This window comes from Myotis yumanensis, unplaced genomic scaffold (genome assembly GCF_028538775.1).
Source record: "Myotis yumanensis isolate MYYU_CA2020_CCGP unplaced genomic scaffold, mMyoYum1.0.hap1 SCAF_1, whole genome shotgun sequence".
NCBI lineage: Eukaryota > Metazoa > Chordata > Mammalia > Chiroptera > Vespertilionidae > Myotis > Myotis yumanensis.
In genome coordinates, this window is record NW_027223752.1 from 24,653,859 (window position 1) to 24,666,283 (window position 12,425).

The 12,425-nt window shown below is 36.8% G+C and overlaps 1 protein-coding gene across 3 annotated transcripts in view; it reads left to right on the top strand.

Annotated features, from left to right (window-relative positions):
- CEP128 (centrosomal protein 128) overlaps window positions 1-12,425 on the top strand; it is a 345,267-nt gene that overhangs the window by 296,087 nt on the left and 36,755 nt on the right. For all 3 annotated transcript variants that reach the window (XM_070415562.1, XM_070415572.1, XM_070415580.1), the window contains one exon: window positions 7,522-7,545. In XM_070415562.1, coding sequence (XP_070271663.1) covers window positions 7,522-7,545 — 24 coding nt within the window. The remainder of the gene's footprint in view (window positions 1-7,521; window positions 7,546-12,425) is intronic.

Consider the following 12,425-nt stretch of genomic DNA (forward strand, 5'->3'; position numbering starts at 1 on the left):
TATTTTTTTTAATTGTCTTAGATACTAAGAATAATGCACCATTGATATTTGGAGTGTAGATAATTTAAGGTTAGTTTTAAATCCCTTAACCACCTTTCCTTCCTACCTGGGCTTGTATATTAGGAAATGGAAATTGGTAATAGGTTTAATCATGGTCAAACTGAATTAGGAAGCAAGAAAAGCCTAACTCATGTCAGCCAAATATATTATTTAAAACCATTTGCTTGTGTTGTGATTATACTTATCAATAGCCTCTCTGGAATAGAAAGGTGAGGGGGACCTGTGTACAGCATCCCACAGAAGGAATATGGGAATAGGAGTGAGAGCGAGTCTATAATACAATCTTCCTTGTGCTTTAATTCCTGAAAAGAATTGAGTAAATGACTCTGCATGTAAATTAGGATGTGGATTATTGGAATTGCTCAAAGGTAAGCCATTTCATTCTCCGGGTGGACTGACTGCCTACACCATTTAATAACTCAGCTGTGTGACATGCATGATAGTCAACCATCAGGTGCTGTGATCCAAATATTCAGGAGGAAGGAGCTTGGGACAAAGGCTTCTATGGCTATGTGGGTTTCCTTGTGAACATTCTTCACTTAGAACCCCAGGAGGCATTTGCCCTTGAGGGAAACAAAGCAGATGTCAGCCTCAGGGAGTCTCATTAAGCGAGCTATATTGAGCTCTATTTGGTGGCAGTCAAATACACACCCTGAAAAAATGGCACACCCTATTGTTTCCCCAAGTTGTGCCTGACACAAACCTACTCATAAATTATGCCATAATCACTGCTGCACTGTGATTTGCATAAGAGTTCAGAGCATGTTCAGCTAATATATGACTCACCTCACAACTGGAGACATGCACTTTATTTCTTAAAATGTAAAGCCTTGAAAAAAATAATATGATGTGTTGGCTTCTGGGCTGTTGGCATTCTCCCCCTACTACTCTACTTCAGTCCCTACATCTCTCCTGGGGGACAGTTAATCTTTGAAATTATGTTGGTTGTCATTTGCATTGCCCCTAACCACCATCATAGCCTTTATATTACCTGCAAATAATCTTTAGTTGTTCCCCAGTCCAAATGTCGCTCACTGAACTCCTGTTACCTGGTACCTGCAGTTTCATTGTGGAATTGAGCAGTTTCAAAAGTAAGGTAATCCCGTCTTTTGCCCTTCATTTGGTTTGTAGTCTTATCCCATAGATCCACGCCTATGCATCACATTACATTTGTGCTTTAAAGAAGAATCTTAAAGGGATTCTTCATTTTCCAGGGAAAAAACAAACCTCATCGCATTGCTTTGTGGTCTGAAATACAAAGGGTAAATCTGAGATTTTATTAGTTTCATACAGTTGACTGGAAGTGTTTACAGGGACTTTAAGCAAAACCCATACCTGACTTCTGGTTGCATTTCCCAGCAGGAAATCGGTTGAAACAAACCCACAGAGCCACATTTGCTTATCTTTCTTTTCATCTTTCTCCTCCAACCAGGAACCCATACACACATCCCATTTCAGTGTAAGTGCAAACTCAGCCTTTCTCGAATGATGTCAAACTGAGGTAAAATGGTCAGTAATGGCGTCATAACAAACAAGATCACAAACCCAAAATGTAGACCTAGGCATAGGGCAGAAGGATGCTAGACAACAGCTGGGTGCCTCTGGTCTCTGTCATGGCAATAGCAGTGGATGAGAGAACAGATCAGAGATGTGGAGCACACACTTTGACTCTGTTCTTAAATCTGGTGATAGTTTCTGCTTCTGATTTTCTACTTCCTGGGTGAAAAGCAGATAATAAAGAACATTACTGGGTATTCCTTCCATGCAAGGAAATGATGCATCTTTTTAAACTGGCTTTTTTTGATAAATCAAAATGTTGAAGGGTTCATATTGACAATTATTTCGACAAAATCTTGATGCCTTACTGTGGATTTCTTTTCATATTTGTTTTCTCATTTTGGACCTTGAAGTAGTTTATTTAAAGGCCTCATAAGCAGCTAGTTAAATGAGTTTACAAGAATTGACCACAATTATTTAATGACTAGAGGCCCGGTGCATGAAATTCATGCATGGGTGGGGTCCGTGGGCCTGGCCTGTGATCAGGGTGATTGGGGCCAGGTCATTCAGGGCCAGGCCAGAGAGGAGGTGACGGTTGCTGGGCCGGGTGCAGAAGAAACGGACGCCGGACGCTGATGCTGCCATTGACGCCGCCATCTTCAGCATTCTGCCACTGTGTGGTTCCTTGCCTCCCCTCCTCCTCCTCCTCCTTCTCTTGCCACCACACTGCCCCTGGGCAGGCAGGTGGCAGGCCGATCAGGGCCTGTCAGCCAGGGGGAGAAATGGGGCACAGGAGTTTTTCTGCCTGCCCCAAGGAGGGAGCCGGCCCTCAGCCCCCCTGGGAATGGGGCCACATCCACCACCACCCACCCTGGTTCCCCATCCCAGCCCAGGGCCTGCTGGCCAGGTGGAGGGACTGCGGGAGGTTGGCCAGTCTGGGGAGGTTGGCCCTGGGAGCGCACTGACCACCGGAGAACAGCTCCTGTGTTGAGCATCTGCCCCTGGTGTTCAGCGCGCATCATAGCAACCAGTCGTTCCCGTCATTCCGGTCACTTAGACTTTTATATATATGGATGGCTAAATCAAACCCTGGGTGAGGGGGAAACCACTTCAAGCTGTTTAATGCCACGCATCCTAAAGCTTTTCACAGGTCTAGAGTAACTTTGACTTTTACCAGATAACATGTAATTTTATGTGTAGATTGCCGATTCATTTGGTATATTCAAAGCCAACTTTTGCTATATTCTATAGCTTTTTTGGTTTGCAGTTTTGAGGTTATTTGTGATCTTTATCTCTTTATTTGGTTTTCATTTATTTTAAATCACCAAACACTGATCCTTTGTGCGTGTGGATAAGAGAACAGATCAGAGATGTGGAGCACACACTTTGACTCTGTTCTTAAATCTGGTGAATAAAAACCTTTGCTTTCATTTAATATCATGAATACATTTGAAATGATTGCCAGTTTGTCAAATGAAATGGATTGCCATGTGAAAATGCGTGGAGGAGAAAGGGACATATTTGCATTTCATTTTATAGCGGACGTGGAGGAAGTAGCAGGCGAAGTGTGAGTGTGGATGAGACAGTTAGCATTGACAGGAAGAATGCCGAGCAGTGGTTGTTCTGAGTGAAGCCAGGTGGGTTTTTCTTCCAGAAGAGAGGCTTTGTGCTTTTACAGCAGTGATGGCGGGGAGTCACCTTTGTGGGTTTTTTTTTTTTTTTAAATTATGTGTCTGTCATTGACCTGCAGAACCAGAGAAGTTTCCAAAATGATTCTATACTTTAAAGTTTCTTCGACTTGGAAGGGATAGAAACTCTTGTTATATTTTTATGCCAGTATTGTGCTTTTTAAATATGCTAATGTATATATGTAAAGCATTCTTGTAAATGCTCCATTATTGTGATAAAATGAAGTCACTAGACCTGTTCAACTCCACTTACCAAAGGCAGAAGAGCTCTGATTATTTAGGCCTATAAGGCCTCTAGTTCATCGCTTAGATGGAATTTATAAATCAATGTGTCTAATTGATTGGCTCAGCGGAATCAAATAAACTGTTTAGTGCTCATTTCCTAACTTAGCTTCCAAATTTTTGCCCATCTCCAATGATGCTAATGAATTTGCCTTGGTTCATTTATAAAGTAGCAAAGGAATATATACAGCTCAAGGCAAGTTACTAACTTTATCATGAAAAGTTAAAATACATATTTATTAAAACTTAAAAAATTTCCTGTTGCAATTTATATACAATATTATATTAACTTCAGTGTGCAGCATAGTGTTTAGACAATTATATTCCTTATAAGGTGAACCCCCATAAATCTAGTCCCCATGTGATACCATGTATACATATTACAATGTAATTGACTATATTCCCTGTGCTGTCTATATTCCTGTGACTATTTTTTAATAAAATACATATTTTATAGTACATATGCTACATACCTCCCCCAGAATAGAACTCTGTCTACTTGATCTGTCAACTAGACATAAAATGTTATGTCTAGCAGTATTATTTTTCCTTAGAAATTCAAGTATATGTAATATAATGAATATAGCTAGCACTGTCCATTGTAACTCAAAAACTGTGCATGTATAATCTTTAAAAGTAAACATTAAAATAATGGTTGCCATTTTGGGTGTCTCTTAGACTTTCCCTCTTTAAAACTAAAGAACAATGGAAAATAAATTATCCAAAAACACACAAAAAAGAAACAACAGCAACAAAACAGTTTACTTTCCCGAAGACTCTTTTCTTCCCCCCAAAGTATTTGAAGAACATTTTTTCTTTGATTGTTGTTTGACTTTTCACTCCCAATTGCCTGCCCCCCTTGTTTTGGTGTTATCTAGAGATATTTTATACCGGAGAAATAAATAGATTTGGCTTAATAAAATAATTTATTTACATGTTTTTATTTAGAGTAAAAGGACTTGAGGACCATAGCTTGGCTTCAGAGGGTCTGCAATTCTCGTAAAAGTATATGTAGAATTATGTGTGTATTGTGGATAACATACAGTCCAGGGGAGAAGATCAGCTTTCATCAGACGCTCACTCAAAGTCCATAGCTTCAAAAATGAGAACCATTGACTTACTGAAACCACCTGAAATGGCATGATTATAGTGAGAGTGTTTCATTACTTTCAGAGGCTGTCTACTCCTCCCACCTCCTAACCCCCTTTCAATGCCCTGACAGTACTTTTCTGGGTCCAAGCGTGGGCTGGCGGGAGTTTGTTGTCAGGGAGTTGGGAGAGTGTTGAACTTGAAGGTTGAATTGAGCTTGAAGGTAAAATTTGCTGAAATGGAGATTTAAACTACAATCTAGTAGTTTAAGTGAGAGTGGTTGTAGTAAGAGTGGGAGAGGTTAAGAAGAATATAATTTATTTTGGTATAATTACATGTTCATTCTAGGACATATATTAACATTTTTGTATAGATTGTATTAATGCCACAATATTGGCTTAAGTTATCTCTATTTTAATAAGAAGAACATGAGAGGAAGTATGCAGGTATTTTTGTTTGAGAATAAGAATGTGCAGTAGCTTAATTCTTTTACATATAAGCTGAAATTTTCTATTTCTTGAATTTTCTTTTTCTGAACATGTACATTTTTTTCATGGAAAGCTGTCTTAGTACCATGTTGGGATGAAGTAGGTTATAGACATAAGTAAATTGCATCAAAATAATTATTTATTGATTTAGAATGAAGTAGATTATAGTAGACAAATGGGCATAAGTATATTACATCAAAATAGATCATTTATTGATCCTTATACTTTAACAAAATGGAGTTTTTTTGACCATTTGTGATCATAGTCTTATAGACTAGAATAGATACATGCTTCCCCATCAGCTGGAATTGCTATAACAGATTACTGTAGCCTGGGAGGCTTAAACAACAAACATTTACTTCTTACAGTTCTGGAGGCTGGGAAGGTGTTAGCAGACTTGGTTCTTGGAGAAGGTCATCTTTTCATTATGTCCTTACACAGCAAAGAGCAGAAAGAGAAGCAAGCATTCTTGTCTCTTCTTACAAGGGCACTAATCCCATCATGAGGGCTCCTTCCTCTTAACATAATTACCTCCCAAAGTTCCACCTGTCCCTATGCCATCACACTGGGGTTTTCAGCACATGAATTTTGCTAGGATAAGAACATGTGGTCCATGACAGTACATATTTCTTCTAAAACCCTGTAATAAATATTTAAGTGAAATGCAGACTATTACATATATTTTATCAGTTAATCTTTGTCAAACACTAAGATATGAATTAAGATAGGCATATTTAATTCAATTCTACTGCTTTGACATCATATGAAATTACTGATTTCAAACTACCTGTATGTATACTTTTAAAATATGATAATCCTAAATAATGTGTGCCCATAAATATATGGCCTGGGGAAAACTTAAGGCCCAAACAATGGCTGTGAATATGTTGAGCCTTCTGAGATGGTTCATATAGATATGCTGCGGTACAAAGTCTGTTTCTGTCTCTATAGGTATCTAATGAGGTTCTGTTCTTTTGCAAAGGATGATAAAACGTTGCTCAATGATTTTGTCCAGATACACTGTGAATAGATGCCTGACAACAACAGATCAAAGCTCACTTGAGGCATTGTATGCATTTATTATGAAGCACTCAAATGTGACAGTGCATAAGTCACCAACAGAATAGCAGTTACCTTCATGACTCTTTGGGTTCAAGGGTGAAGTTCTCTCAAGTGTGCCAGCAAAATCTGGTTGAACAGGTTATATTGTTAAAAATCATCTGCTTTGGACTGATTTTGCATAATTGATTCATTTAACCCCTGCCCACGTAGCCAAATGTTTAAAGGTTAGAAATGTACAGCTCAGTCTCCCAGTTTGAGGCTTGGAGGTAGGGTTGCAGAAGCCCTTTTAGAGCAAGGCTCTTGGCTGCGTTAGGGGAGGCTGGGAGAAAGGAGGTGAGGGCTGAGTTTTTTCTGCTACTTGGTGTTGTGGGTCCATGGTGGTCCCAGCAGAGTCACAGGGGACCTGAGCTGAGTGGCTCTCTGTACCATACCTGCCCCTTTCCCTCTTAGGACTAAAGGATTAATTTGATTATCCAAACAAACAAACAAATCCAGATTTCACATGTCTCTTCCAACTGCTTAAAATGAAAGAAAGGAAAGGAAAATGGCCTTGGCCCTCCTAGAAAGGATGGCTTTCCACTTTCTTATATCTTCAGACTCTCCTCCTTGTCAAATTCAGCTTCTGTATTTAGTAAAAACTCCCTGTCTATAGCCGTCAGCTCTGAGAGGGTTCAGAATACAACCATTGGATTGAGAATGTAGCCATTTTCCTGATACTTTAACTTTTTAAGTATTATTGTCAATAACCCTTATTAAAACTGCTATTTCTGTGAAACCTTCTAAAATACCATAAGTGATGAAAACCCATCTGGGTTCAGGATTGGTTGTATGTGATACATATTTCTCATTTATTTTTCCTGCCTTGTTTTAATGAACAATTTGCTTATTAATTTCATTTGATAAAGTATTCTTATGTCTGAACTTTACCTTCCTGCAAGATCAAACTTTGTGCTATATACCTAATTGAGAACTGATATATTACAGAATTCCTTGTTTATATCACTACTATTGTCTAGTCATGGTTCATATATTCAAACGTATCTAATATTATATATCCTTAAGTACATAAATAATTTTACCAATGCAGAAGAGGTAAAATCTATTCCACTTAGCAATTATATGTGAATGTATGGTATTTACTGCTAAATTAAACGCTGGAATCCTGACTCCAGCAGAGATGAGGAAAAGCACAGTGATCCTAATTCCATTGTAGAGTCACCCTGAGTTTTCAGTTTTTACATTTAAAAAACAAAATATTAGTAATAGAGAATAAAAAGAACATCTGAAAATTAAGTAAACTTGAAATGATCTTACTAGCTTTGCTTTTATAATGATATATTATGCTTTATTTGCAGGACCGTGTAAATGTGTTAGAAACGGTAAGTTGGGGCATCATCTTTTTCCTTCTATCAGAATTCCTGCAGGGTCCTGGCTTGGATGTCAGAGCACTCCCCAAAGGAAGCAGCTCCAGAAAACATTTCTAATACTACATCTAAGACTCAAAGGGGGAAATAAGCTAACCTATATGTGAAAGGTATGTGGATGAAGACTTTTAAAATTTTAAAAAATCAGTAAAAGCAAAAAACGTGCATATTTAAGTGGCCTCTGCTCTCTTTAGTACGATGATGCTAAGATTTGCTAAGGAAAACGTAATTCGTTTATATAATCAGTGCCCTGTATATTTCTGTATTTTTCAATCACTAAAAGGACTGGTGGATGAAAAATTGACATCAGAATGCCATTTATGCTTTGAAGTTCAGATAAGATAATCAGCTTTAATATTTTTTACATCATTTTCACTAATATCCAAATAATAGTAAAAGCTGGTCAGTCTTTTTCTCAATAATTTTGCCTGCAGGAATCTAGTATTAAGAAATATTTTTAAGTGCCAGAATGTAAAGACCACATGCTTGCAATATTTATTACAAAAATGATTTACTTTAAATGATTTTAGGATAAAAAGGGGACCGACTTATTTTTTGACAATATAATGGTTCGATTTAATGTGGAATTTCCACCCACTGTGCCACAGTGGTTATGGAAAAAGCTTATAATACAATGTTAAATGGAAACAAGTTCAAGATACAAAATCATACGCACTTTAATGATAACATATAATGATAGGCAGATGAAAAAGTAATATAAGAGTGTGAGCAAAACTCAGAAAAGTGACTTGTTAGACAAGAATTAGAGCTTTGATTTCATTTCTTCTGTTTTTAAAGTGTTATAAAATATGGTTATATTACTTTTAACATTTTTATAATAAAAACCATGTGAATTAGAAGAATAGTAAAATAAATTAATGGTACCACTTTTTGATGAAATATTATTCAGCCATAGAAAATCATACTTTAAAAAGTAAATATTGCCATGCCAGTATGTGGGGGAAAATAGTGGTATCTGAAGGTATAATGGAGAGTATGATGCAAGTGTCAAATATACATATTTTGTTTTAAGAAAAAGACTTTAAGGAAACACACTAAATATTAAGAGTAGCCTGGGACTAGTGTTGATTTTTATTTTATCTTTTTGTGTTTTTAATGAAGAAAAAAATAAGAAACCTTTAAACAATAAGGCTAATGAAGAATAAAATAGTTTTTTTGTGAGTATGAGGAATGGAAAGATGCTAATGGAGCACACTTTAGTCCTGTGTAAACAAGAGATTTTGATTGACAGTGTCCAGACCCTAGTGGGTAAATAATCTATTCCTTAGATTTAACTGGGCCATTTGGAAAGTACACTGACCTTCTCAGTTTCAGTATGATGACATTGTAGGTGAATAAAATGTTTAGTGTTCCTCCACATATATTTTACTTAACCTTAGGGGAGTGTCTTGCCAACAGGATTTGGCTTATGAACTAAATGCTCTTTTTAAAAGTATGAACAAAAACAGAAATTTTGAGTTTGAGGACTTGAGTTCAGCATACAAAATGCCACTCATACAACATTCAGAAAGTCACTTGTTCCTTGATTTCTTTATCTGTAAATATGGTTGTAAGTAAACTTGTTATATCAGATTGTGAGAATTAAGACAGAAGGTACATGTGAAAATATTTAGGACCAAACATATGTCAGGTTATCACTGTCATTATGTGATTGCTGTTGTTTCTTATTTAAACATTTTCATTATACCAGTATACCACACAAAGCTGAAAATTATATCAATAATAACACTTGGCCTATAACTTTTATTAGAATTTGTTAGTCTTAAAATTTTAGACAATAAAAAAAAGAATTTATTAGTCTTTCTTATTTATATAATCTCTTTGCTAAAAGTACTATGGAGTAGAATTATAGATGCCTTATTTTAAGGATTCCTTTAGGAATCAAGGTAAAAATAAAAAGTCATCATGAGAAAAATAAAATTAATTAAATGGAGTAGGTTTTTTTACAATGGCAGTTTTCTCAAGATGGATTTAATTTGAAGTAATTAAGTAAAACCATAAAAATGAAAATGCTCACTATTAATGTTAATGCTCAAATATTATGAGACCCTTTGACTTCACATGGCATTAGAAGAAGCAGATTTAATGCACTTGGTAGACTGCACAACTGGGAAAGTATTTTATAGTTCATAAAATCAGCTGCTGAAAACTATCTCAAGATCATTTATTATTCTCTCGCTACTCAGCACTTAAACCATAGAACAGTGTTGGTGGTCTACATTGGGCTGGGCTGGTCTTAAGGGTACATAGCCATTGAATGTAAAAATCTGGAATTCCATCATTCCATTAGGAGTATGTACAGAAGATTGATTTTAAAAGTTCAGTAATTGTAAGACCTTATAAAGGATAAGATGTTTTTGTTTTTTTTTTATCGTAATGAGCAACTTGATTTGTCTTGTTACCAATTATCTCTGTGCTTAGGTCACAACCATATGTGCATTTTCCCTCCTCTTCCTCAACTTGTCTCTTTCTTCTTTCACTAGCAGGTCAGCTTCTTGGGTTAGAAATGACATTTTACTTGCAAATTCATCCCCAGAGCCTGACAAAAATTCCTGATATGTAGTGGACAACCAATAAACATTTGTAGAATGAAATAATAAATATTTAACTGAATGTTTGATAAAAACCAGTATATGAAAGCCCATTTTACTTCTCACTCCCACATTAGCCCTGAGAAAATGTAATTAAAAGTATAGGAATACAAAGTGACAAAAAATGCAAAGCTCAGAGCTCAAAAAATGCAAAAATCTCACAACAACAAGACAAATATGCAAGTCCTTTATAGAGAAAACTAGAGGCCTGGTGCATGAAATTCATGCATGGGAGGGGGATGTCCCTCAGCCCAGACTGCACCCTCTCCAATCTGGGACCCCTTGGGGGATGTTGGACGTCCCTCTCACAATCAGAGACTGCTGGCTTTAACCGATCACCTGCCTGCCTGCCTGATTACCCCTAACCGCTTCTGCCTGCTAGCCTGATTGCTCCCTAACAGCTCCCCTGCTGGCCTGATTGATGCCTAACTGCTCACCTGTAGGCCCAATCGCCCCCAACTGACCTCCCCTGCTGGCCTGATCGCCCACCAGCTGGCCTGATTGATGCCTAACTGCTCACCTGTAGGCCCAATCGCCCCCAACTGACCTCCCCTGCTGGCCTGATCGCCCACCACTGCCCTCCCCTGCTGGCCTGTTAGCCCCCAACTGGGTATCTACCCTGCCAGCCAACTTGTGGCAGCCATCTTGTGATGACGTGTGGGCAGCCATCTTGTGATGACGTCGTGCGACGCAACCTAGGCTTTTATTATATAGGATACTCTAGAATAGCCAAGACACACTTCCGGGTACCAAGCAAGAGAAAATTTAAGATTTTTCCTACCTCAAGTTAGCCCCCCCTCCCTGGGCCTTCACCACACTATTGTCTGTGTCCATGGGCTATGCATATATATTCTTATGAAATACATCTAGCTGAAAGAACAGTTTTAGTTATTTGACAGGTCTTGGTAAATAAAGTCTTTTTGATATACTTTCCAGAAACAGAAAGCGAATGACTTTAATAACTACATTACAATTCTTTGGCAGGTCAAGTGGGTTCTAATTCTTTGTTTTCAACAAAATTGAAGGGAGGACTTGATTGAGCTAATAGATCATTAAAATTAATTTTTGATGACAGATCACTATGCAATCTTTGCATAAAACTAGGAAGGCATTCAAGAAATTGAGTATCATTGTTACAACAAAACTATTTTCATTCTCGTACTTTTTTTATGTGAATAAGATTTTTCAGTGATTACATCTGTAGAAACAAAAAATATATATGAAATTGAACCCTGTCTTCTTTATTTTATTTTATATTTTAAATATTTATTGTTGAAAGTATTACGTATGTTCCCTTTTTACCCCCTTAAACCCACCCCCACCCCAGGCCTTCACCAATCTATTATCTGTGTCCATGGGTTATTCATATGTGAATACATGTTCTTTGGTTGATCTCTTCCCACCCCCACCTTCCCTCTGAGATTCAACAATTTGTTCCATGCTTCTTTGTCTCTGGATTTATTTTGTTCATCAGTTTATTTTGTTCATTAGATTGCACATATGAGTGAGATCATGTGATACTTATCTTTCTCTGACTGCCTTATTTCATTTAGCATAATACTCTCCAGGTCCCTCCATGCTGTTTCAAAGGGAACCCTGTCTTCTTTAAACAAAAATTAGCATTTATGCCTGGATACATGAGCTAATTCAGTACAAGAGAACAAATGGGAAGCTATACCCATCCCATTAAGACACATACTTTTGGAAGATTTGGGTGTTTTTTTTACATTTAATATTTTTTTCTCAAAATCTAATACTTAATATTAATTTTAATAATAAATTAATCCACAAAAATCATATAACAGAGCATTATTGCCACAGAATGCTTAAAAATCAGTTTTCCTCTGTATATATACTTTTTTCTTTTATAGAGAAGGATGTGTGTGGTATGATAAGATAGCCACTAAAAAGTCTTGCAAGCATAAATGTATTTTATATTAGAATAACAGTCTGTAAGAAAAAAAGAGTGGAAATAAATTCAAAGGGAAAAGGAGCAATATAGAATGTCTGTCTTTTAAAGAGGATCTTAGTTATTTTCTAAGTGGATAAATGGTAGTAACAAATTATTGAACTATTTTAAATTCACTGAGTAAGATTATAGGAGTAATATGAGTTTTATTTGAAAATATTTACCGTATTACAGAAATTTCATTCTTTGCAGCTACCTAAACTTATGATGAAAACATTTAGACAGCTTAAAAATGAGGGGCAGGAGAGACAATG